General features: G+C 41.9%; 3 protein-coding genes across 5 annotated transcripts; 2 read left to right on the forward strand and 1 right to left on the reverse strand.

Annotated features, from left to right (window-relative positions):
- The first annotated feature begins 3,116 nt into the window (after nucleotides 1-3,116).
- LOC133924487 (probable calcium-binding protein CML22) lies at nucleotides 3,117-4,350 on the forward strand. The gene has a single exon (XM_062370054.1). The coding sequence runs from the start codon at nucleotides 3,236-3,238 to the stop codon at nucleotides 3,971-3,973; it is 738 nt and encodes a 245-aa protein (XP_062226038.1). The 5' UTR covers nucleotides 3,117-3,235; the 3' UTR covers nucleotides 3,974-4,350.
- Nucleotides 4,351-17,921: 13,571 nt separating this feature from the next.
- Nucleotides 17,922-21,551, forward strand: LOC133924488 (uncharacterized CRM domain-containing protein At3g25440, chloroplastic). 3 transcript variants are annotated; one of them, XM_062370055.1, is made up of 4 exons: nucleotides 17,922-18,333; nucleotides 18,723-19,032; nucleotides 19,495-19,902; nucleotides 20,305-21,551. In XM_062370055.1, exons 1-4 carry the CDS (start codon nucleotides 18,179-18,181, stop codon nucleotides 20,884-20,886), a joined length of 1,455 nt encoding a protein of 484 aa, XP_062226039.1. In that variant the 5' UTR covers nucleotides 17,922-18,178; the 3' UTR covers nucleotides 20,887-21,551. The 3 variants fall into 3 exon arrangements, with proteins under 3 accessions (XP_062226039.1, XP_062226041.1, XP_062226040.1); XM_062370057.1 differs by having other exon boundaries at nucleotides 18,089-18,333; nucleotides 18,739-19,032; nucleotides 20,305-21,550; XM_062370056.1 differs by having other exon boundaries at nucleotides 18,194-18,333; nucleotides 18,459-19,032; nucleotides 20,305-21,550.
- A 213-nt stretch (nucleotides 21,552-21,764) lies between these two features.
- Nucleotides 21,765-23,166, reverse strand: LOC133924489 (B-box zinc finger protein 24-like). Its single transcript, XM_062370059.1, has 3 exons — nucleotides 22,712-23,166; nucleotides 22,290-22,625; nucleotides 21,765-22,180 (listed from the first exon to the last, which is right to left on the reverse strand). Exons 1-3 carry the CDS (start codon nucleotides 22,895-22,897, stop codon nucleotides 21,950-21,952), a joined length of 753 nt encoding a protein of 250 aa, XP_062226043.1. The 5' UTR covers nucleotides 22,898-23,166; the 3' UTR covers nucleotides 21,765-21,949.
- Between the last annotated feature and the right edge of the window lie 4,514 nt (nucleotides 23,167-27,680).

Raw genomic sequence — 27,680 nt, forward strand, 5'->3', positions numbered from 1 at the left:
GCTGCGCAATCCAGTGAAGCTCTCATCACCCGCCATCTCAGGCTCACCTGCCTCCCTCTGCGTACCTGATTCTGGAACACATCGGCCTGTCGGCACGTGCGGCCCGCACGGCCCCTCATGCGGTTGCGCGGGCAGCTGTCGCGCCGAGCGCCATCCATGTCGGATCGGACGGCAAACGATCCGCATCCGACGGTCCCGTGACAGTTTTGGTAGGCGATGCTCGACGCGCTTTGAGTTGACCTGTAAATAATGATAGATACGAGAGAGTAACTCAAATATGAGATATGCCCCCTCGCACCTCTATCCCTATAGCACCGGATAAAGGAACTGTAGCACTCACCTCGGCGGAACCAGCAAAAGGATGGCTACGGTAGCCACACAGAGAACCGGATCGGCAAAAGCTTACGCTACTGGGGATGACCTTTATCTTTGCTAGTATTCTTTCTCTTTGTATCTTATAGCTTGTTTGAATAGGCTTAGCTGTTTTTCAAAAGTTGCTTTTAAAAGTCGGTGTGGAAAAACTGTTTTGGAATTGGCTTTTAATTTCAGATGAAATGTGTAATATATGTAATACTCTCTATAATATTATTTTTTAAAGATAAAAAACTCTTCTAAACTAGCTTCTAATTTCTTATAATAATAATAACTTTTATCAATTTTTATTTTTAAAAAACGGACTGTTTCTGCTTCTGAGTACCTTACATGGTTTAAAGAGTGCAGGCCAACTACCTGTCAAAACGCGTTCGGGTGCAGAAAGATAGGGGGCCATTGCTTTCATTGGTATCTTATGATTTTCACTTGTTCTTTCAGAAAGGGTGTGCCAACCTGCAGCTGCAGGAGCTCAATTTTTATTTCCTCTTCCATTTGGAGACGTGAGAAGATGGTCATCCACGAAAGTGTTAAAGCTGAAACTGGAGAGTCAGGAGGCCCAGCATTTCCGCCTGTTCTTTTCTGTCTGTAAGTATATCAAAACATGAACGTGACAACAAGTCTTTTTGTATGGAACGAAAATGTCGATAGCGCGATCAGGTATTAATTGCTTTGAAAAATAAGATCAGGTAGAGGCAAAATAGCTGTCAGCTTCTTCATTATAATACTTTCCTATATATATTCGGTTCAACGAATTTCAACGTGGCAACAGGTCTGAGGAAAGAATCACAGCAAATATTTCTCCTGTAACTCTCAAATCGAAGAGCAGTATCCCACAACCTTCGTCAATAGACTGTAAGCATGGTGTTTAGTTTATTTGGTTCTAGAAACTCATAAAAACTGAGCGCGCAACAGTCATGCTGCATGCCTTTTCTCCAAAATTATACTCATTGACATGATTATTCTTTGAAGGCAAAACATAATACCGGCAAAGTACATCCATTTGTAAGAAAACTATCTTTCCCTTAGTTTCCCGCAAACTAGCAAGGTGGCCCGCGTATTTGCATGGCTAATTTTGTTGTATTGTGTTTTTTATACTCACTTCGATTGTAAATTCATATTATATAATTAATCAATAAATCTATTATCCAATTTCTGAATTTCTCTAACGTTTCAATCAAACATAGTTGTATAAGCATATATTGATCATACAAAGGCACGAACCATTCTCTTCACCCACTTGCTGCCGTGATCGCAAGCTGCTTGGGCCAAGCTTAGCTCTTGTCGGTTGTATATTGCCTTGATCCTTGGCTTTGTAAGTGTCTTTTATCAATGTCCCTTAAAGTCATTGTTGGAGATCGTGATTGCACCGTCTACAGGCTACGGTCTACACCTTACCTCATCGCATGCTTGACATAACATCTTGAGTTGCACAGCCCAAGCCCGATATAACCACGTCCATATCTTCTCCTACCGATTTGATCGTATGTCCTATGCTGATCTATAGATTTTATTGATGATTTGTCACTACTGGAGGTCATGACCAGGGCCGGTCCGGAGGGGGGTCGAGCGGTGCGACCGCCCTGGGCTCTCAAAATCCAAAGGCCTCATATGTATATGTATACTGTGTATATCGGTCCAAAAAGGCCAACTGAAAAAATTAGATCTGGACGATTTATATTTAATAATAGGGCTCCATTTTTAATCTCGTCTTGGACCACCGAAATATCAGGGCCGAGCCTGGACTCATGACTTTCATCATCTGCGGTCTGCATATTGTGCATTGCCCTGTTGACTGCTTGACACATTGACCTTAAGCTGTACAATGCCTCTGAATCTATTGCTTTGGTAATAATTATGATTTTTATAGTAACTTGATTTATTTTTTATTTTTTATTCCAAGACTGTATTTGATATGAACCCTTCTTTTTCCATTTTTAATCATAATTTTAATTATTATGAATTGTATTTACATGAACTCTTTATTTAGATATTTTGCTTTCCAAGCCATAGGGAAATCAATATACTCATTTTTCATTATTTTTTATTCCGATATTTAGGTATTGATTAATTGTATCATGGACTCTTTATTTATATATTTTGCTTCCCAATTTGTATAGAAATCAAACTACTAAATTTTCATAATCTTAAATTCCGAATTTAGCTATTTATTAATTATATTTGATATGGACTCTTTGATTTAATCTAGACCATTAGATGATCTAACAATCAATGGTGTAGATCATTTTATTTATTTCGATAATTATGATAATTTTTAGCTTTGAGAACAAACGTGGTAGCTCTTTTTAACTCTGTTTTACTAAGATAGAGATAGATTTACATGACATATATGACATATGGACACCATTTTTTTTTTGTTGGCATACAACACCCACATCATATTATAAGACTAGCCTTAAGGGATTCCCTTCAGGGGTGATATTCCCGTCGTGAAAGGATTTTGTTACTTTCAGTTTCTCTTCACAGTTCCCGTCACGACGAGATTCCCAGAGTCATTCTCTTCAGGACGGGATTCTCTCTCCTTTTCCTTTGTGATTCCCCTCGAAAATAAGCTATTGGAGATAAGAGAAAATAAAAAGAATAAGAACGAGGACGAGGAAGAAAATCAGAAAGAGAACGAAATAAAGAAAATATGGTTGAAGATGGCCTAAGAAACTCCAACTTTATCCCAAAGTCAACTTCAACTCAAGACGTGGAAACAAAAAAGATCCTTTCTGACATACAAATACGGTTTATTCTCTCGTTAAAAAAGAGTTAAAGAAGAAGGTTCGGTATAAATACAACCATGGCAAATGCAAAGCTTTGCTTGTAGCACAGCACTTCCACAAACCCTTCCCCACACTCGATGCATTGCCAAGCCCACACAGTGCGCGCCATGCCACCGTCCTCCCCTCTCGTCAAGGTCCCCTCCCTCCCGCGCGGCCTCCTCTCCTACCTCCCCACCAACCTCTCCTCCATCCTCCCGATTGGCCGCGACGCTGCCACGTCCACCAACGCAGCTTCGCCGCCGCAGACCGCGCCACCGTCTCCCAAGAAGATGTCGTCGTCGGGACAGCAGCAGGCAGCGGGGAGCCAGGCCGACGCGGCGGAGCTGGCGCCCGTGTTCGAGCTGTTCGACCGGGACGGCGACGGTCGCATCACGCGGGAGGAGCTGGAGGACTCGCTGGGCAAGCTGGGCATGCCCGTGCCGGGCGACGAGCTCGCGTCCATGATCGCCCGCATCGACGCCAACGGCGACGGGTGCGTGGACGTGGAGGAGTTCGGGGAGCTATACCGCACCATCATGGCGGGGGACAAGGCCGACGGCAAGGGCCGCGGCGAGGGGGAGGAGGAGGAGGGCGAGGACGAGGACGAGGACGAGGACATGAGGCTGGCGTTCCGGGTGTTCGACGCCAACGGCGACGGGTACATCACGGTGGACGAGCTCGGCGCGGTGCTGGCGTCGCTGGGGCTGAAGCAAGGCCGCACGGCGGAGGAGTGCCGGCGCATGATCGGCCGGGTCGACCGCGACGGCGACGGCAGGGTCGACTTCCACGAGTTCTGCCAGATGATGCGCGCCGGCGGGCTCGCCACGCTCGGGTGATTCCGCCAGCTGCTGATGCATGTGTGGCTATGGAGTGCCGTGCACTGCATCTCCATGCTTGATTCGTTTTAGAATTTAAGTGGCGGCTGCAGGATGGACTACTAGGAGGCTCATCTCCTTCTTCCTCACAGCTCCTCTCTTCTTCTTCCTTCTATCTCTTTCATCTCCATAAAGCACTAGAAGTTAAAAGAGGCTTAAGCCCCGTGCCGCCCTGTAGATATAGGTTTGAGTGGAGTTCGCGTAACCACGCTCGAATTTTTTTTCTATCTTCTTTTGTCATTTGTTGTTAGAGATTGATGGGCTTGCTAATTAACTATTGTATTGGTTGTTGCTCGCAAGTATTGCTCAAGGGAAAAAGGTTTTCCCTGTTTTCTTCAGGATTTTCTTCTATCCAGACAGGCATGCAAACTGCATGCACGGGTTTTTGGCTAGCCTCCTTCGCTAGTGGGAGAACAGGGTTCTTCGCTCCAAATTACGCATTTGCCGAATCCTTAACTTCCCTTATTTCTAGGGATGGGTAGAGCCATCACAGATCCATTTTGGTTCAATTTAATCAATTAATTAGTTATTTTAACTAGATCAAAATAACTAGTTAGTTAATTAAGTTATATTAGTGTGAATTCACAGGTCGCTTGAGATAGTGCTTGGATGAAAATATGTCAATGATCCTGTAATCCATCCACGGGTTGACTTGCCCAATAAATTGAATCTTTGTTCTCTAGTTAACTCGTGATCTGCAGGATGGCACGATGAGCAAGGTGATTTGTCCTGAAAAGAAGCTCGTTTTGAATCAACGGCACGAAATCCGTTTCCCCTAGAAAGAAAGAAGCAGCGAGGATTCGATCGGCGATCGAGCCTCTCTCCGCATGACACCAAAAGGCGGCAGTCCCTAATCCCACCTCAATCCCACAAGCCAAAACCCTCCGCCCCCCACGCGCGGCAGCGTGCGATCGACGCTGCAGGACACGGCGGCCGTTCAGGCCCAGCGCCACCAAAGCAACAACGCGTAGGAGACGGGTCGGGGACCGCAGGCCGGCCGTGCGAAAGGAACCGCGCGCGCGACGCCATGTGAGATCGGTTAGCCCGCCCGCACGCCTACCACGGTCCGCGCGATCGACGCGTCGAGCGCGCGCCGGCCGTGCGGCTCGCTCGACCGTCGCCACCCGGCAGGGATTTGGATCCTGACTTCACACTGTAAAGTTACAGGGTAACAATAAAATATATCGTACATATTTGCTGTTCATAAAAATTGTTCACTGTTTACAGTGTTGTTGTATCGCTGAATCTTATGCATCCGTTGCAAATCCAGCGTCACACATATGTTTAAAGTCACGCTACAATACTCTAACTTCAAACGATGTGAAATCAGGGATCCAAATCCCACCCGGTAGTGGGTCAGCCGTTCGGCACGAGAGGAGGCCGACGTGGGTTCGATTTAACAAGACAAACTACTGATGCTTCTTGTGCAACTTAGATTATGTTTGGTAGATTTATACTCTCTCTATCTTATAATACATGACATTGTAGACTTGGATATAAGTATTAAGGTGAAAGGTAAAATGATTATCTTACCCTCCTTTATTGCATATTAATCTATGAGTAATAATGATGTAACATGACTGAAAAATAAGATTTGCATTGGAAAGAGGAGATTTAATGGAGAGGTAAAATTGGAAAATATGAGGTAAAGTTACCTCAAAATTGTAGAACATCATGTATTTTAAACAAATTTGAAGAAGCTAAACGTCATGTATTATGAACGAAGGGAGTATATGATTTGAAGTTTTATGATAAAATAAGATGGTTTAAATATCTATTTTCAGTTTAAAATGAAAAGAAAATATTTACACTAAAGATTCTCAATCTTTCCACAGCTTCAAATTTAAAAAAATTTAAAGCTAGAAATGACCAACTCTAATAATTCCTGAAGGTCCGTCAAACAACCCATTTTTACCAGTCGGTTTAGGGTGAGTTTAATTAGAGGACAAAGTTAGATGGAATATGTTCATCTATATTTTGTTAGATGAGATGATCCAATTTATTATTTGATAGCATAGATATGACGATATAATTTTTGTTTTGTTTGACGGATAAAATTTAGTTAGGATTAGTCAAAATTTTGTATGACTCATATTGCTATATATATTTAATTTTTCATTAAAATATAATCATACGAGATCATGTTTTATTGATTTAATTATAATAAATACAATAATACAATCGGATCGTAAATCAGATAAACGGTTTAGAAGATAATATTATTTAAAACATATTAATAATAAAGTATATTTACTCTAACTAACCAGAATGTACTGTAGGGATAAATCTCATCTAAAATATAGATGATTCTGTCCAACAATTTTTAACGAAAATATTCTCTCTGGTTATCCTCTCATTCAATTTATCCTTCAACCAAATACATAAAAAACTAAATAAATATCTCTCATCTAAAAACATCCCTGCAACCATATACACTCTTAATGGATCCTAGGTACGCGGCGGTGCGGCCCTCGGCGTGGTGCTGGTGCAGAGCCCATCTTCAGGTTAACCACAGGCAGGCAAGTTTGAGTTTTTTTTTTATACTTTCTAACATTAATATTTAAATAAATAGTGAACAGTGTTTTATACAAAACTGTGGTCTTTTTTCTCCAAAAATCCTAATTTTTTTTTACGTACTTCGTAATTCATGTGCAACCTATTTTAATTAGATTCACTAAAAAGCAAATGTTGAATTTAAACTAATTTTTTTCAAAAAAGACTATTTTTATAAATTTTAACAATTGTTAGAGGCTCAAGTAAATTTCCAAAAAATTTAGAAAAATTCACTAATATTAATATTATGTGATCGACTAATTTCTAAAATTATTTCCAGCTCTAGCTATAAGGTGAAAAAATGAGTTACTTTGTAATGCTCTATTTATATACAGTTTTATCATTTCATGTGAATAGAGCATTAAAAAAAATCACTTTTTCACCATATAGTCTAGGACTAGAAATAATTTTCAAAATTAGTCTGTCACATAAGATGAATATTACTAAATTTTTCAAATTTTTAGAAATTTATTTGGGGCCCTAACAATTGTTTAAAGTTATAAAATAGTCTTTTTTGGAGAATTTTAGTTTAAAATCTACACATATTTTTAGTGAATCCAATTAAAATAGGTTGCACCTGAACTATGAAATACGTAAAAAAAAAATTAAGATTTTTGGAGCAACAGAAGACCACAATTTTGTATAAAAAAGATAGGAGGAAAAATATTACTATGATTACTATGATTTTGATGAAACACTGTTCACATGAGGTAACCACACTATAAGAGGGCTGTTAGGGCCAATTTATTTCAGCTACAGATTGTGAAAAGTAATTTGTAAATTATAGATTGTAAGAAGCTGGATTGTGGATTGTAAAAACTAGTGGAAGGCGGATTGTTAGATTGTTACAATCTAGGTGTTGGACTGTAATAATTCAGCTTTTACAATCTAGTTGTTTGTTTCATCTTTTGAATTGTGATCACAATTCAGCTTTTATAATCCAACTGTTTTTTTCAGCTTTTAGATTATGATCACATTACATCTTTTACAATCCGAAACAAACAATTCCTTAGCCCTGGCACTGCCACGGTGAACTGCTTACCGCCCTATGAGAGGACGGTAGGCGTCTATTTTTATAATTCTTTCTATCAAGATCTATTTATTTAAATATTAATGTTAGAAAATATATATATAAAAAAAAACTTGGCAAGTTTCGCTTCCGCTTATTTGTCAGCGATTTGGACCGCCAACGGGTCAGGCGAACGAATCAAAATCTTTCCAACCCGCTCTGTTACTGTTTGATTGGCCAATGGTGCGGCGTTCCTCTGTGCTTAGTCGAGTAGATTGAGATTGACTCGACTTGGAGTGAATATTTCCGGTCTATGACCTCGACAAGACTTCAACTTCTTGGTTTACCCGTTCAAGGTCAGGTTTCAACTGGTAAGCTCCCAGCAGCAAGAGAGATCTAAGATTTCATTACTCGATGATATCAAAAGATTAGCAGAATGGTTTTGATTTTTTGATTTTTTATGCTAATCATGTTTGTATTAAAGTTGCACATTTGTGTGCAAAACATGTATTCTGTAATAGGGTTAGCGATGAGTAATTTACTTTAGCACTGTTGTCGTTACAAGAGTGTTTACTTTTATATTATATCTTCCCGAAAACTAGTAAATCTCTTGATTAAAAAGAACTCTTGCCGGTACAAGAGTGGAGGAGGTAGAAAGAATCCCAGCCATATGTTCCTTTCCATGCACGAATCAAAGGTGACTAGCTGAGTATTGAGCTCAGACGATTTATGTATACGAATTAGGGATGGCAACGAGTATAATACTCACAGGCATGCCTGTATACGAGGTGGGGCAGACAGGGGCACCTACTGGGGACGCGGTGGGGCAGACAAGGGTGGCACTTGTCGGCACAGTGGGGTGGACGAGGGCGCCTGTGGCCGGCGCGATGGGGGTAAACAAGGGCGGTGGTGGCTGACGCGGTTGGTTGGATGGGGGCGACAGGCGCCAGTTTATATACAACCAAATGATTTAGACCCATATGTTATATGCTTGAAGCGGGTACGCGGACGAAGCAAGCACGAGTACGACTATTTCATGCTTGTTTCTTTCTACCCATTTGATTTAATATCAAACCCGTACCTAAACCCACAAATAAAAGAATATATCTCAAACACATACCCTTTAGGCCTCGTTTAGCAGCCCGCGGATCGGCATGGATTGAGTCCCAGTCCTGGCCACCTGTGGAACCAGATACACGTGTGGGCCAAATCCCCATCGTGGACCAAAACCGCATTTGGCTAGGCCGTGGATTGGAGAGTTTTTTTTTTTTACATTTTCTAACTTAAAAAATTAAATAAATAGCTCCCGGATGAAAAAATATACAGGAATAGATGACTACCGCCCTCTCAAAGGGCTACAACCCTTTGAGAGGGTGGTAAGGATGCCACGGTGGCAAGCACATTAGCCCTTGCAGCTAACTAAGAGGGTGTGTAGGTACTGTTCCCGCGATGAACAGTACTCAACGCTCAATTTTCTCTTCGCTCAATTTTCTGTTCTCATCTTCTCTGTTCAAAATAGTGGCCTTCTATTGCTCCAAAAATCTTAAATTTTTTTTACATGTTCCATAATCTATGTGCAACCCGTTTTAATTGAATTCACTTAAAAATTATGTGTATAATTTAAACTAAAATTCTAAAAAAATGGTACTTTTATAACTTCTAGAAATTATTAGTCCATCATATAAGAAGAATATTAGTGAATTTTTCTAGGTTTTTAGAAATTTATTTGATGCCCTAACAATTTCTAAAAGTTATAAAAGTACTTTTTTAGAGAATTTTAGTTTAAATTTTTAAGTGAATTCAATTAAAACGGGTTGCACATGGATTATGGAACATGTAAAAAAATTTAAGATTTTTGGAGTAACAGAAGATCACTATTTTGAACAGAGGAGATGGAAACAGAAAATTGAGCGTTGAATACTGTTCGTCGTGGGAACAGTACCTACCCGCCCTCTCAGTTGACTGCAAGGGCTAACCGTCCTCTCTTGTGTTTACCACCGTGGTATCCTTTGAGAGAGCGGTAGACGCCTATTTTTGTAAATTTTTTCATCTGAAAACTATTTATTTAATTTTTTAAGTTAGAAAATGTAAAAAAAATAAAAACTCTGGATTGGAGCGACCCACACCTAATCCACGCTGATCCACGGGAGAAAGACGCATCCCCACTCGAGGCCGAGAACAGAGTCCCTCACGCAAGTGACTCCGACAGAGCTTAGCTCTGGCGTTCTCCTCGGTAGCTCAACTCCATAGTTCTCCCCGGCTGCTGGTACTTCCCCTCCCCCTCCCCCCTCCTCCTTCTCATTCTCCTCTTCCACCCCTTACCGGTTCCATGGTGGCCAAGATCTACATCGTGTAAGTGTAAGCCACCGCGCCTCACTCCAGTACTCCCCTCCTCTCGCCTCTTCTCCTCGCATTTCTTTTAATTTGCACACCGCCTCCACCACCGGTTCGTGTATGCTTGAGTTCAGTGATGCACTTCCTCGGTTCATGTATGGGTGGTGGTGCATTCGGCGATGGCATCAGTTGGGGCGTTACTTTGGGTTGGGTTATTTCATTAGTAGATCAGGAGATGCTGCTGCTATATATGCTAATTGCAGGTATGTCAGAAATCGGGCTGGTTCCAGAAGTTGGGATCAATAACTATAGTTATTAAATTATCCATTGTTTGTGTGCGCTATGGTTTCAAATTTAGAAATTTGGGGTTTCAATTTAGAAATATGTGGTTTATAGAAATTTTACTAATTTGTTACTGTATTTATTCAGTTATGTGATATGTATTTTCCCTTTTCGCAGTCTTTCCAGAAATATTTTCCTTTTTTCAATTCTATTTGAACATCTTAGATGGTCAGCGCTATGTGCAAAAGACAATCTTGTTTGCAGTCTTTCCAGAAAATCTTTTCCTTTTTTCAATTCTGTTTGAACATCTTAGATGGTCAGTGCTATGTGCAAAAGATTATCTTGTTTACAGTCTTTCCAGAAAATGAGTTGTCATGTTAAATATTGGAGTAAACTAGTCAACTATGGAAATCAACTCACCATTTTAGTCTTTAAAATTGCGAGGCAGCGAGCTATCGTGTTACTAATTATGCTGTGTCATTTTGGTCTTGCACTAGTCATATATTAGTACTTTGATAGAAAATGGCGTGGCGGCCAAAAATGTAGTCAAGGTTTTCAGGGATGTACAGAACAGGAAAATATTCTTGACTGCTGAACCAATCGCGAGCTTATTATGGCTAAGAAAAAACTAAAAGGTAATATAGCCAGGTTTGTGCTTGTAGTGCACATAAAGCTTGTGCTTTGTCCCAAGTTTTCCACATCAAAATTAAACTAAGTAGCATGAGCTTAATGTTGTGCATGTAATATTGCACCCTCAATATCTCTTGCAACATCATGGAGCTTAAACTATTCAGTAGATTGTGTAGGATCCTTTAATTTTGTTACTGTACTTATCAGTTCTGCCAATTTTGTTTAGTTGTCTAGTGGTTGGTTGGGGGCTGATATAGCCATGTTAGCTATTATACTTCACAACTTGGTTAGTATATGTAAACATTTTTTAGATGAAATATACTGATATACTAACATGACTGTGTAGACTTGTATGTCTCCCTTGAGCCCGTGATGAAAAAAAAGGTGTTCTCTCTTGGGCTACATAACTACTGACATATATATTTCATTGATTCATTTGGTAGTCAAGCCTTCATGGCAATTGTTTTACTCCTACCTACGGGTAGTACAATTTCAAGTGACAGCAAGTGTTGTGTATATGCTAATTCTCTCTTCTGTTCAGTAATCCTTTTTTGCTCTGTTTTTTTTTTACCTTCTACTCTTTTTCCTAATCCAACTTGTGTTCTGGTGTCTGAAGGATGCTTAATGTAATACTTTCTAAATGGTCGCTGACATCAGAGCTTCTATTTGCTTTGTGCCTTTGTCTTTGATCGCTCATGACTACCAGTAGCACATGACTGCATCAATCATTTTTATTGCACTATCATGTTCTTATTTTCGTGAATCATATGAAATTGAAGCCAAATTAGTATCATTGTATAACAAATGCTATCTCGATCACCTCCCATATATCCGAACCACAAACCACATATTCGAACCATACAATCGAATCAACCACGAGAACTCTACGACCGGGTGCAAATGAAACAATAGCATGCTTATAACCGAGAGCGCGACAGTTCGAACTGTTTATACACCCTGCAGGGGATACTCTTGGACCCACACGACACGAGGATCATACGGTTTGTGTCACCGGCCAAAGTGCACACAAGGGGTACTCGTGACAACCTTTCCCAACCAGTCCCAACCGTGTGAGGCATGCATCGCTCGGCGTGACGATACTAAAACTACTTTCGAAGCAAACCAGTACCGTTTACAAGTCCGCTCGCTCACACCGTCGATGTCCACGCCCACAAAGTCACAGCTGCGAAGGTATTCGACTCGCCTTACCATTAGATCGGCATGTGGTGAGTAAGATAAGTGCTAAAGCCAACTACCCTGATGATCGGCTTTAAACGATGCAAGCGGCCTACGGTGTTCGGGTTTCCTTCCCGAACTACCCCGGACTTTCCTTGAGGGCAGATGACACCCCTAACATCATCCACATCTCGTCTCATACTCGCAACTCGATCAACCAACACCAACAACCCAACACGGTAACCATTGTGAAAGTAATTTAACCTATAGCTCACGAACAATGGGACGTTCCACCGCTCGACTTCTACCGAGGATCTATGCATTGCTAAGTATTTCGTATCATTTTTAAGTTAGATCTTATCATGAATAAACCTAGGCTACAAGGATATAGATCAACAATAATTCATGGTAAAGACAATGCGATCAACATAGGTTTTACCTATAAAAGCCCGACATCAACTTCCTATACTTGCAAACCTAAACATAAGCATAATTTATCAATATTTAGACTTCATTCAATTCAACTGACATGGTTCAATATGATAGATGCTTGCCTTGCTGTTTAGGTGGCTGCCCAAAATTTTCCTCGCTCTCCTGGATTACCGGTTCAACGTTCTCTAAAAAGAATAACGTGTGCAATGCCATGAGTATGGATGAAATACAATAATATGCCATAATATGCACATAATGGATGGAAATATTTTTCCTAGATAGAACAAGTCATAAGAAAACTAGCAAAATTGTATTCATCAATTTTGGACTTATGATGAATTAATGGTGAATTAATGAAGCTTTAAGCTAATTAATTAATCTCAGAAATTTAATTCATTATTTCATGGTTGGGGATATTTTTAATAGGTAGAGTAGGTTATTATGAAAACAAATTTGTTTCATAATTTTTGGAGCTACAAAGAATTTATTATGAATTTTACAAATTTTAGTAAGCAATAATTGTGATGTCTGGGTATACAGCGGTCAGACCGCAGGTATACTGGCGGTCAAACCGCCTCCGTGCAGAGGGTTTTGGCCCCTGGCGGTCTGACCGACCTTGGGGTTGCAGTCAGACCGCTGGGAGTCGTCGGGGGCACTTTGGGAGCTCACTAGTGACGATTTCGGCGACATTTGGAGTGGGGACTTGTACTTAGAGCATCACATTGACTTCCTCTACCGCGTAGGACATGTATATGCCGAAATCGACCAAAACTCGGCTATTACTTCTAATTCATCAAGAACTCATGAACTTCAAACCCCTAGCTCAAAATTAGAAATCCAACCATCCAAAAGGCGGATTCTTGTCATGGGAGTTTAGGGGACTCACCGTGGCCTTTACCAAGATTGTGGACCACCAATTGAAGGAGGAAACGGAGGGAAAAGCTCGAGAGGCGAAGAAATCTGGTGTTCTTCACATTTCAACTATAAACACCAAAAGACACCAAATCCGGCTCAAATCCTCTGGGAAAACGAAAATGAATTGGAGGGATGGATAGCTCATGAGCTTGTGGTCGCAATGGTATCACATACTCACCTCAAATCCCTCTCTTGAGCTCGGATTTTGGAAGAAAAGAGAGAGGGAGTGAGAGGGAGAGTGAGAGGGGAGGGGAGCACGGTGGGGTGGCGTGAGGGAGTGAGGGAGGAGAGAGAGGGCTGCCACTCTAGAGGGAGAGAGAGTGGGGTGGTTGGCTCACTCTGGTGGGGCCCACGTGTTAGAGAAAGAGTCTGTTTTAACTGCGAATTTCATTCTTTTCTCTCCTGGATTTCGTCCTCTCATCTAATTGACTTGAAATGAATTGCTCTAGAGTTACAAAACAAATTACACAAAATTAAACATAATGTTTAAGAAGTATAATTATGCTTAAATATGTGATTAAGGATTTAGGACGTGACAATCCTTTTGGTAGATAGCAAAATGATTCCGCAGCTTCTTCTTTCATATTGATCAGACAACTAAGCCAAAATCAAGTACTTCTTTCATATTGATCAGACCACTAAGCCAAAATCAAGTATTTCAAATAGAACTAAGATGTTTAATACTAAAATTAACTGAAGTACTGAAACATGGACAATTCATTTTGATTTAGGCTTCAAAACTTTGGATGAACAGAAACAACCAACACTAGAGATTCATCAGGATTTTACCTATTTAATTCCAGAAGTTCATAAACACCAACCATCTCAAGCAAAAGCAAGCATAACTTGTTATGGAAGGAACTAGAAGAAGACATAAAACATAAAATAATTCTTCCACAATTTTTTTCTTAGCCAAATTAATCGCGAGGTAGCTTCTGCATTCATAAATATCTCTCTATTCTGGGTATCCTAAAAACATCAAAAGCATCAGACTTCTCATCAGTTGACAGTTCTTGTATTATATTCACAATGGCAATGCAAGCTTTGATGGAGAAATCATCCTCTTGTGACTTAGCTTTAACCCTAGCTTATTTTGCAGCCTCCTCCTATACTTGCTTTGTTTTAGCTTCTAGGTACTTCCCCATCATATCAGGCATATTTGCAGTTTTCTTGCGCTTTTGTCCGACCTTTCCCCCTTTCTCTTTTGGGCAACATCCTCTCTCTCTTAGAGTAAGTCTTCTTCGGAAGAAGCAACACTTTTGAATTCTGATTGATGCAATACCATCACCTCCTCGTCATCATGTACACCATGAAAAGGGTCATTCTCCGTGTCCTGTGCCTCATCATTATTGACTTGTGTGATACTAGGTTAGGTTGACTCAACAAAGGTAAAATTCATGGTTCCCTCAGTAGTATGGCCTGCACCAGGAATTTAACAATAGAGAAGGGTCATTCTCAGTGTCTTTGCTTCATCATTATTGGTAAGAATATTTAAAGATTCAACATTATTATGTTACCATCATACAACTCTCCCAAAGCATCAAAGAGAGAAAAAGGCTTAGTCTGAAACTTCTTAGCTTTAGGGAAGAATTGTTCAATATAAGAAATACAACAACTAATTAGCAAAAGAGGTTAATATAAAGTCCACATATAACAAGAATCGTCAAGAATCAACATCTCTAATATCATGAGTTAAAACAAGAATTAGACAAATAATCAATTTACCTTGATGATGTTATCCCAAATGGGTTGTTCTACCTCTATCATGCACTTGTGCTCGCTCCAATGTGTCCCACTTTGTTTCCTAGCCTCATTAAGCATATTATACTCTCTCTTGAGCTCCTTCTCTTCATCTTGAATTTGGGACTTCGAAAATGAGACAGATGAGAACTTCTAGTGGAAAAATCTAACAATTATGTTCCATGCTTCCGATGACCATCCATTTTGACCCATGCAGGAGTCATTATTGTGCTGATGAAGCAAATCAACCAATCCCTTTTCGAGTCCAGTGTTCCAAGATAGTCTAGAACGGTCTACGTGACACAATATTGCACTAAATTCAAGATGACTCAAATAATACTTATGGAAAACACGAAAGGACTTTCAAGCAAAAGGAAAAAACAAAAGCAAATACCTTTTGGTGATGACACCTTCTTCTTCTTCTTCTGTATGGTGCCACTTTCGGTGATGCTCCCTTCTTTTGTTGTCTACCACTACTTGGCGATAGCTTCATTTGCATAAATGCAGCTTGCGTCATGTTGAATCTTAGAGAACCTCTTCCAAATGTCATGGTTGTACTATTTCACTGAATGCATTGAAAACAAAATTACATATGATTATTTATTAATATTATATAAGCATCTGAAACTTAAATTTAAACATCCAAACAAATGGGAAAAAGTGCAAATATAGAAATACACCCATCTATCATGACTAGTTATGACTATAATCATCCCAAATTTGCATGGCAATCATATCTCTAACATAATTTCCATTGTCTATTTGACTGTTAAGTGACACACATCATTGTTGTAGTCATTGTCTCTTCTGGGAAGATCAACAAATTCTTTAGGTAATATGTTGTTTGGTTGGTCATTGAGCCACCCATCATCCTCATTGTGCATTTAGATAAGATTGTGGAACACCGTTGCTGTCATTGGTATCTTCACTTGGTTCTTAATAGGATGCAATGTTCCTAGTTTTAAGGTAGGGAGACGTTTCTTTAGAACTCCAATCGCTCTCTCTATGTGATTCTGCAATATAGCATGACGATGATTGAATAACTCCTTGTAGTTTCTTGGTCGTTGGTGACCACGACCGAACTCTTTCAATTGGTATCAGACACCACGATAGGGTGCAAGGAAGGGTGGTATATTAGCATAGCCACCATCGACAAGAAATAATTTTCCTTGAGGAACAAGAAAACCTCCAAGTAGTGCAGGTCTAAGGACTCTAGCATCTGTGGTAGATCATTTCCAACCACATGATATGAAAGTGAATTTCAGGTCAAAATCGTAGGCTAGCATGATATTTTGGCTCAATGTACCCTTTCTATTCCTATAAGGAGCAGCCTTTTCATGAGAAATGGTAATATAAATGTGTGTGCCATCAATTTCCAATGCAATTCTGAAAGAACAAAATATGCATATGACTAAGCTGAATTATTTAGGAAAAATAGAAAAATATCTAACACAAGAGTGTGAAAATGTTCACTCAAAGTAAGGGAAGAATCGTGGAACACTGCTAATCTTTCAGTGAGTTCTGATTGCAGCATTAGGCTTCAAAAATCTATAGGTAAGAGCTGGGATTATAACAAACACCTCCTTAACATGCCGGTGGATGGCTTCTCCACTGTGCTGAAATTCATATTGCAAGTCCTCATAACTTGCATTATGGGACAATATGAACGTGAAGAAACCTAATTTCTCCTCAACTCGAACTCCTCTTGTATCATGCAAGAGATGTCCGTGCTAAGGAAGTTTGTAATCGCTATAAAGATATTAGGTTCCATACGGAATACAACAAGACAATTCTTCTCATGTGTGTCAAAGTATTTCTTTTAGATGCTCCTTGTCAGGAAACCTAGATGTATGCTTTTATCTTTTCTCTCTCCCTCCACTAGTACCCAACAGATGCAAAATACGTAAAAGAAAGAATATTATCTCATTATCGTCTTCATCTCTATTCCTAGTTAGATGATCTATTCTCAAACCTATTTTTCTACAAAATAAATATCAATTGCAATTTAACCTAAATCAAAATTGCTCAGGACAGAGCAACATGTGGCAATAAGTAGTAATATGCGTGCTGGGGCTGATGTGGGGTGGGATGACAGCGTGCTAGGAGAGAGGTAGGGTGGGGACGGCGGCGGTGTGCTGGACAACGGGATCTACTTCTCACCACGCAAAACCATAGTAGTACCAGTAGGTGCAGGAAGAGGAGGAGAAGAGTTGGGGAGGAGAGAGGATCTCACCGGCTAACTTCGCCGGGGTAGAGGGAAGGGCATTGTCGGAGTCCGGAGTCGAGAAGAGGAGCAGCACCGCAACCGTTGGATTGAGGAGAAGAGCAGCGGGTGTCGCGGCCTCCAGCGCTAAATGCGAGAGTCGTCCCATTCCACACCTTAATGGGGATTTTTCTTTTCCCTTGGTTCGGTGTGGATTGGCCTGATCCACATCCCAACCAAATACATGTTCTGGACACCCCGTGGTTTAGGCCACATGTGTATAAAATTTCCTAGCAGGCCGAATGAGGGCTCGATCCACGCTAATACACGAGCTTCCAGACGAGGCCTTAGTTAGTACTCACTCCATTCAGAAATAGTATTTATATTTCTTTTAGTTTTGATCTTTAAATTTAGATTTTTACTAAGATTTTCTCACAAAATATACCATTTATAGCTACAAAATATTTATATTGTGAAATCATTTTAAATTATAAACCTAGATGTATAATTTTTATAAACTAAATATTCTTATAACTTAATTAAATGTTAGTTAAAATATACAAATTTTGACTTTTAAAAGAACATGCCTACTAGAGGCAGTATTCTACCGCTGCCAAACGAAGCCTTAGGGTTTTTACCCGTGGGGATACGGGTAAACTGTGTCCATTGGCAGGAATGCGCTTCCCGTCCGCTCCCGCAGAAATCTCACGCCGCAATGCCGGCGCACACTCGAGCTGCCCAGCCCAGCGCAAGAGCCCCCACGCGATCGGCGGAACGCCGGTCTCTCTTCCGGCATAGCGCCTAAAGCTTCCGCGCGCTTTGGTCCAAGCTCCTATCCGGTTTCGCGAACACACTCTCTCGCTCCCTGCAACGCGCGCCGTACTGTGCGGTCATGGCCAGCCGTCTCTTCCTGCTCCGGCGGTACACAAGGGGGTGGCGGCGGCAGCCGCCAAGATCCCTTCCACTTTTCCCACCGTCTGGCGGCGGAAAGGTGGCGTCGTCCCACGGGACGCTGGGGCTGCTCGCGCCTCCGCCCAGCTCACCATCGTAAGAGAAAAAACTCACTGATCCTCTTGCCCTGATTATTACTTTAAGTGGTCGATGCAACGTAGTGAACCGATGATGAAATATGTTTGCGTGTTTTCGCTGTGCTTTCAATTGCTCCTGTGCAGTAGGTATGTGCTGAAACGTTAGAGGCTGCCCCGGGGCATAGTGCGTATCAGGTGTTTGTTGGAATGCCGGAGTCGGAACCGTCGGCGCAATTCAGTGCTTTCAGCTATGTCTTTACATTTCTGATTTCTAGTATGTTACATTTTGATCTGTTTCTGTGCGTGTGCAAGTGGATGTGCACATTCGGATCCTTGGCGGTAGTTTATTCACGACGCAATTCAATAATTTAGCACTTTTCCTCTTTCCATGTTCTGATACTGTTGTAGTTATACTTTCCACAAGGTTTGCAACCGAGATGCTGGATCCTTCAGTTGGTTCCAAAGTTGCAACCTTCAAGCCTGCCATTCTATCCATACAAGTCGATCGGTTAATAGTGAAAATCAGGCTATGGCAGAGGCTCAACAAAATCCAGGAGCGGTTGTATCAGTTGATGATTCTGGTGAACCAAAACCGAAGAGAGAAAAGCTGAAAGGAAAGAGGGCAGTAACAAGATTTTTGAAATCCTTGAGATGGAAAAAGAAAAAGGAGATTCAGAGAATGACTGCGGAGGAGAAGATTTTGTACAAACTGAAGCTAGTAAGTTGCATTGTCATTCCCTCCATACTTATCTTTTTTTATTTGATAACTCTCTTTGTGAAGAATAGATTAAAGTATAAAAAAGTGATTTATAAAAAAAATATATAAAGGAGTGAGGATTGCTTACTTTCATGTGAGGTAGCTTGATTTCCGGTACTCCTATTCGTGTTGGGCATTAAGAAATGGTGAACCTTCATTCTTGACAAAAACTGGTAATTATGCTTCATATTTTTTTATCACTCTCAGGAGGAAAAGTAACAGTTCTGGGAATTCTTATCAGATGTTGATTGCCATTTGTATCCTGCATGCATTACAACTTACTGTTCACTCTTCTGAAGTTAACATTGTGATGAAAGTATTTTTTCTTATTTTCATGCACGTTGGTGTGGATATTCACTCCTAAATTTATCGTTATACGGACAAATAATTTCTTCTTGTTCTTTTTTTGGATTGCTCATAAAGGCTCGAAAGAAGGAAGAACGGCTTGTTGCAGCACTGAAAAAAATTGAACCAGAGGATCCGTCAGAACCTACACACGATCCTGAGGTGCTTACACCTGAAGAGCACTTCTATTTCCTCAAGATGGGCCAAAAATGTAAAAACTATGTGCCTGTTGGAAGACGTGGAATTTACCAGGGAGTGATCTTGAACATGCACTTGCACTGGAAAAAGCACCAAACTCTACAGGTAATTGTGAAGACATTCACACCAGAGGAGATCAAGGAAATTGCCATAGAGTTAGCCAGACTAAGTGGTGGGATTGTGCTTGATATTCAAGAAGGGAATACAATTATTATGTACAGAGGGAAAAACTATGCACAACCGCCACCAGAAATCATGTCTCCGAAAGTTTCACTCTCTAGAAAAAAGGTATGTTCTCTTTTTTCTATTGTACCATATGGAGTAAGATATTGATATCTTTAGCATAGAATATGAATCTAGGTTGGGGAAAAAAACATAAAAAACACTCTAGTAACAGGACAGTTTCAAAATTTTCAAGCAATGACTGGCCGGGATTGGATAAGCCACAACAAGGGTTTCCTAATTTGTGGAATCTTTTTCAACAAGTTATCACTCAACATAGTTTTATGAAAGAATAGGAGATGATCTGGCCAATTTTATTTAGGTAGAGTCCAGGGTTTTTGAGGTGTAATTAGAAAACACTCCAACTTAAACAAATATGCAGTTGAGAAGACAAAATTTTGTCCTTATGTTACTGTAATTGCCTTGTTGTTTCGTTAATCAATGGCAATATTTGAAATTTTCAATCAGGCACTGGATAAATCCAAATACAAAGATCGTCTCAGAGCTCTTAGGAGGTACATTCCCAGGCTTGAGCAGGAGCTTGAAGATCTTCATGCACAGATGAAATTAGCTGGAGAGCATAAAGGACAAAGTACGGGGAAAGATGTTTTAATTTCAGATAGTGCAAACAGTATGCCAAGGAGAAAAGAGTCTTCTAGCTCAGTTAGCAATAAAAGTGTATCAGACCTCCTGCTAACAGAAAGAATAGAGGGATCCGAGAGGTTAGAAGATGAAAGTTCTGAGGTTGAGGATGATTCAGCTTCAGAGTCTATGTCATTTTCAGAGTCTGAGGATCTCTCTGACATTTTTGAGACAGAATCAGAGGAGCAGGAAGAAGACAAGAAGGAACGCCCCTTGTATCTGGATAGGCTGGATAAGTTTCCCTCAGAAAATAATGATGATGAACCAGATGATTTTGAGGAGCATCTACGGAAGATCGCTTCACTTTCTGGTAAGACTGATTCACCTTCAAAAGAACTGAACGTGTCCGAGCTTGACGAGATTGATAAAATCTTTCTGAGAGCTAGTTCATTGCTGAAGAAAAGGTGACCATTTGGAATTTGTATACAATGCACTTGATATTTGTATGCAATGTGAAAAGTTATTCGTGCAGTTCAATGGCATCTTCAAAAGGATTTATAATCTACTGGGAACAGACTGGCATTCCTGGGTTTATACTTGCAATAGTTTTATGGTGGTCATAATACAACTGAAATTTGGTGAACTCATTTAAATTCGGAAATTGATAGTTTGAATATCAAAGATGAGATTATCTCGTATGGATTCATGCTTTTGTTTAGTGCCATAGCATTTATCAAAACGGGGAAAACGCTTGGGACCTAGTGTTAGCTCTAGCCCTCCTATGTACGTGCTAATTTTTGTGGAAGCACCCATGAAGAAATGTCAGTATCAATGGTTGCTTCGCGGTGCACAGCATTGCACAGAAACTATCTGTTTCTCAGCGTTGGAAGCTATGGTGATTGGGAATTTCATCCCGTACTGGCAGTGCTCCATTTGGTTCTCTTGTTGAAGCTCATTACTGTTGCTTTTAGTTGAGCCAGACTGCCTGCGTGCTTGCGTGCTGGTTGATCCCCCAACTGTATTGTTGTTAACCTGAGATTTCAGTTTTTTTCACCAGATATGAGCTAATTTATAAGTAGTTTGTAGAACGAACTATGTACGAAGTGTAAACGCATAAATTATCCAATCTGCAGATTTTTAGGGTCTCCTGAATGATCTCTTACATCGCATTTTTCATTCCATTGGTGATTCCCTGTTTGTGTAAATTCAGCACTGATCAATGTACTTAGATCGCATTTTTCATTCCATTGGTGATTCCCTGTTTGTGTAAATTCAGCACTGATCAATGTATTCATCCATTCGAAGCTGTTCAGGTGGTTATACAGAACTGGTAACTAGCTTTGATATCACTGGTAAGGTTTTTTTTTTTTTTTGGCGAGTACTGGGGTAAGGATTTGATAGAATGATTTGTGAACATGTCATATGCACCAAGTAAGTTCATCGCATACATCAAACCTATCTCAATCTCAGGCTCAGAGTATTAGCCCCAAACTGCCTTATATAATTACATCATAGAGAACCATGCAAGATCTCAGCCAAGATCAGGGACGATGAAGTAGTCCTCGTCGTCGGGCACCTCCAGCCGTGGCTTCTTGCTCTGGCGCGCACTGGTCATCTTATAGAACGCTGCGTTGCTCGCTGGCTGCGGCGAGGCGAAGAGCTCAGGGACCTCCGCCGCCGTGGTTTTGGCCGGCGCATGGCCATGGAACAGGTCAATGTCCGCGAACCACTCCAGCTCTTTGAACCCAAGAGGCGACTCCTTCTGCAACAGCCAACACAAACAGATGTAAGATGGAGAACTACGATCACCTGTCGATTGGTATCTTGGCTATCTTGTCATCAAGAAAGGTTCTGGTATGTTAGTTGCTTGCCTTGTCGCTGGATTCGTAGTCCGACAGCTGCAGGAGGTCCTCAACGGCCCATCCCGACGGCGGCAAGAACGGCGACGATGGCACCTCCTGCGCAGCCGGGACCGGTGTCTTGGTAGCCCCGCCAGCGCCGGCGCCGACGGTCGCGGGCTTGGAGCTGCCATTGGGCGGGAGTTGGTCGGCGTGGGTGCTGCAGACGGAGCTGAATCCGACGCGGATGCCGGTGGCGAGGTAGCGCTGGTGGTTGCCGGAGAGCGTCCCCGGGACGTGGATGGACTCGTCGCAGTCGCGGCAGAAGAGCGCCCTGTCCTCGACGCAGAAGATGAACGCTGCCTTCTCCTGCGCGCGCCCCCACGGACGTACAGAATTTTAGCATACGCGTTCCAAACCACAGCTGCTGGATCGAGCCGCTTATTCACACGTACCTGGCAGACGTCGCAGCGCGGGAGGGCGGCGGGGAGCGCGCCGTCGAGCGGGAGCCGCTGGTGCTTGCTGGCAAGCTTGTTGGCGGCGTGGATCTCGACGTCGCAGCGCGCGCACAGCGCCGCCTCGTCCGCGCAGCACACCACCGTGGCCGCCGCGCCCTCGCACGCGTCGCACTGGATCCTCATGCCGCCGGCCCGCCCGCGCGCGCTCACTCCTCACCTCAGGCTCAGGCTCAGGCCTCACGTACTCCGGCTGCTGCGGGTAACGGGACGGGAGCGAAGTAGTAGCAAACAACCGGCGGGGAGCCTCGTGGTTGGCGCATATAGATCGCGCGACGTGCGTCACGCCACGCCCCGGTCCGGCACGCGGTGGGTGTGGGGGGCCCGGAGGACCAGCCGGACGGGCTGGGTTGTGTGGACAAGAGGCGCTCTCCGTTTCCTTGGCGGCTTCAGCTGCAGGCAAGCAGTATCTCCTCCCGATCTCGGGCGCTGCGGCGCGGGCCAAGATTTTGATCTGGTGGCGTACGGGCTGACGCCGGGTGGGTCCCCGCGTGTGGATGGGAGAAGGCGAGGGACTCGTGGCCACTTGCAACTTGCACTTGAGCAGAGCAGCGCGCTGGGTTCTTTCCCGTTTCGGACGGGGGCCGTGCATCGTTCGCCAGGGTATCTGGTCCGGCGTGGCCGGCGACAGGGGAAATTCTTGCGTGCCACATGCTTGAAGATGTGTAATCGTGTCGACATGAGTGCAGCACAACTTTGTGAGCTGTACCTGAACACTCCAGGACGAGAGACGACAGACGAGTGAAGTAAAACTGCAGTCATATGACGAAGATATCTAGGCGATGGTTGATGTCAAAAGTTGGTAAGAAAACGGCTGCAGTACGGTTTCTAATACTAGTACTCATAAGAGAATCGATGTAAATTCTATCAAACGATAGTTTTAAATTTTTAAAAAAATTATAAAAATGATTACTTAAATAAATTAGATACTGAGAGTTGAAAAACTTAACTTACTCTAATTCATTTTTAACATAATCCCTTTCTCTCTGAAATTTACCCTACGGAATCAATTGGACGTTGCGAATCAGGGTCCTGGCCTCCTGGGCTGTCTGCCTCTGTTCTCTGATGTCTGAGGATTCGTGGCGATGGAGCCCGCCCTGATATTTTCCGATGGGTAATGGATAACCACTCCGTGTCGCAGCACCTGTCGCGAACTGGCGCACGTGTCTACAGTTCCGAGGCTGTATTCCAGCCGGAAATTGCTTCGGTTACAGGCAGACGCCCGCATCACGGCAGCTCATATCTTTTTAACCATCTACAATTTGTCACTGCCTGTTATATGATATATCATCAGTGTGTCAATAATACCTATATATTATTGACACACTAATAATATATTATAAAACAGACAATTTATTCAATAATAAATAGTAAAATCTCCTTATTTTTTTTACGCCTGCAAGTAGAGAGCTGAGATGCTTGTACGTGAGCGGCAGACCACGAACGATTTACTTGTGTATTTCTCCCTCCAAAAAGGATAGCATTTCGGACATGACTACACAATTGCATAGCACTGGTTCGAGCACGCAACAGGGAGCATCCGAAATTGAGAGCCAGAACGGGACGGGCAGAGGACTTGAATGCGGCCGGACAGGACGTCACATTCACATTCAAGACAAAGGTTCATTTCACAGGCCTGTGATGAGTCCTTGTGCGCCAGTCGTGTTGCTTCTAGCCATCATCTCACACGGAACGGAACAGGTTAGCAGGGTAGCTGAGCATGTTCGTTCCTGTGCCCGTCTCGGGTTTTTCATGTCGAGCTGATTTTATGGGGATCCTGTGGTGGCGCGTACGCCGAGCAGTACCTTCAGTCACAGCACAGAAGAGCCTCGCATATCGCAACTCGCGCAATGTCCGTACGGATCCGGAGAGGCTGAATTAGGTCTCGACTGAAACCACGTACGATAGAGTGTGTGTTTGGTTTGTGAGTTGTACGATATAAATAGATTGAGAAGAAATTAGTTTTGTAGTGATATATTGGTTAAAAAGAAGAGTATTTGATTAGTTGTATTTATCTGGATAGATTGAGTTAAATTTTTATTTAGTTAACTAAATCTGATATTGCATGAACAGATGCAATAGTTAAAATTATGATTGGTTATTTATATGAAGCTGATTTTCTGAGATTAATAAGTGGATCCGTCTATATAATATCAGCATTGTGTCTATCAGACCAGCTACATAGTGAAGCTCGAATCGGGCTTTATTCTCGAGCCAAGATGAGTATGTATATATGTATCTATCGAGCCAAGCTGCAACAACGGATATAAATAACTAAACAAATTGTTAGGGGGAAATAGAAAGCTTAAGGATAATGGTTGACGATCGCTATCAAAGGTCACTTCAGAGTCTTCAGCCTCCGGACTCAGCAGGAGGCCTTATCCCCAGAGGCTATGAACCCCTTCGGGCCACCTCTCCGGGACGTACGTGGCCGTTCGAAAACTCGAAGCTACAGCAAGTCTCTCCAGAGCCTTTAGCCTCCGAACTCAGCAGGAGGTCTTATCCTCAGAGGCTGCGGACCCCTTCGGGCCACCCCTCTGGTACCCATGCGGCCTTCCAAAGCCTAAAGACGTAGCCGGCCTCCGGAGATACTATCAAGGAAGAAAAGGCACCCCTACAACCGACTTGCCGCGAGATGACGGGCGATTAATGCCGGTGCAAGTGGTGCTTATCCTGACATCCCAGTTCGATGCAAGTCATCCTGACACCCCCGACAGAGCGGCGCCGGGCCGCAATTGGTAACCGTTTCACCCCTCAGGAGGCAGACACCATAATAATTACCACAATAGATATTTATCTTCTATGTAGGGTAAAAGATAGTTATCCAAGATAAAGCTCAGTAATTTAGTCAAATCTTAGATATTTGTATATCGTGATAATTGTGCACTAAGCTACGTACTACCTTATAAATAAGAGGTCGTGGTCACCTAGAAGAAGGAGGTTAGAAGGAGCACGCTCAACACAGCACGGAAGAGCACAATCACAGTCTTCCTGTGATACTCCCCCTAGCCCAGTCTATATTTTTACTATCAATACATTTATGGTGTTCCTTCCTCTCAAACTTCGTCTCCAAGTTTAAGTCTCCTCCTTAGAAAAAACTCCCATCGTACTTCCTAGGATAAGACCTACTCTTGTTCCAATACAAACTATTCTAAAGATTCTATGTATGCGCTAAGGTATGATAGAGAAGACGTGGAGAACCAAACACATCTAAAAAGATTCCCTATTTCTTCCTCGTCATGAACACATTACTCGATTGAGAAGGGGAGAAAAGAAATATAGTGGTAAGGTTTGTTCGAAGTTATTATTATAAGTAAATTTTAAAAGTCTACCATTATTTTAACACATGTTGTAAAAGAGCTACAATTTATATTGTTCATTTCAAAAACCTACAGCTGTTTTGACACATATTGTAAAAACTACAATTTTCTCACTGTAGGTCTACCTGTATCCTCTGATAATAGATGGGGTCACGATTAATTCTCCTATTATACGCCTATAAGGAACACTGACGTCCTAAGGGGAGTATGAATTAGGACATTTAGAAACTAATAGTTCCAAAACCTTCACAAGATAAATCTATCTTAATTTTTATCTAAATATGCTTTAGGTTTATTTAGTGTGTCTACTCGACTGCTCAAGAAGATTGCAACCTACTCTAGTAAGATAAATTGCAAGTATGTAAATAAGAAAATGTAATAAGGTAAAGAGACAAACTCGATACAAGGAATTTTTATCCGGTATTATAGGTGGCACACAACCCACCCCTAATTCACGTTGTAGCTTCACAAAGGATGTGCTCCTGGTAGCAAAGTCTCTTTTAATTCACGTTGTAGCTTCACAAAGGATGTGCTCCTGGTAGCCAAGTCTCTTTCGGTCACGACTCTTAATATACCAAGTCACCAAGATAAGACTTCAAATATGATGAGCCACCAAGAAGAGAACTCACAACTAATCTTTCTTTTGGTCACTTGTGCGTCGTCTTCATATCAAAGCTTTAGTCACAAAGATAAAAGACTTCTGCATCCCTGCATAATCTTCTTTCCATCGCTCCACACCAAATCAAAGGGTCAATAAGTTATCAATAAGTCACCGAGACTCCAAAGCACCGGCGTACCTATCGATACATGGTTGGATTATTCTTTAATCCACTCTCTAGGTTGCAGTACTTAGCAACACTTCTCTCTAGGCCTATAAGCACTAATCACTCTCTAATGGTATACTTAATTGCCTCGAATGAACACTTTAAGCACTTTAATAGCTTGCATGTCTTCTCATGTGTGTGAAGTTCTCTAGATTCCAGCCCCTTTAAATGACCAAGTGAGTAGGTATTTATAGCCTTAAACTCGTCAACTAGCTGTTGCTCTAACGGTTCAATTTTACTGTGAACACCGGATGGTCCGGTGATAGCAGTAGTACAATCACCAGACCATCTGGTGTGTACATCAGTGGATACTAGCCGTTGTAACTCCACTCAAACTTCTTCTTAACACTAGATATTATGGTGTTGCCTTCAATCACATCATCGGACTTTTCGGTATGTAGATTTGAGCCTGATCAAGCCATCTTCTACACTGTTCAACTGCCCGGTGTGTGAATCTTCTGATCACCGGATCTTCCAGTGTGTTGATTTTTATCTCTTTGTAAACTCTCTAAAAAGTATTTTGGTGTGCCATGTCATCTAATCACCGGACCTTTCGGTGTATTGATCTTCAGTCTTTGACAGTTACAGTATTCTCTGGAACAAATGTTTCGGTGTGTAAAGCACATATATCACGGGCTATCCGGTGAAGTCATTTATTTCTCCTCTGAGTGAAAATACTCTGGTGTGTGCAATCTCCTGTGCACCGGACCTTCCGATGAGTACAGTCTGATTTCAACTCACTTTTTCATCTTTTTAGAAAATGCT

Source organism: Phragmites australis, chromosome 7 (assembly GCF_958298935.1).
Source record: "Phragmites australis chromosome 7, lpPhrAust1.1, whole genome shotgun sequence".
Lineage (NCBI taxonomy): Eukaryota > Viridiplantae > Streptophyta > Magnoliopsida > Poales > Poaceae > Phragmites > Phragmites australis.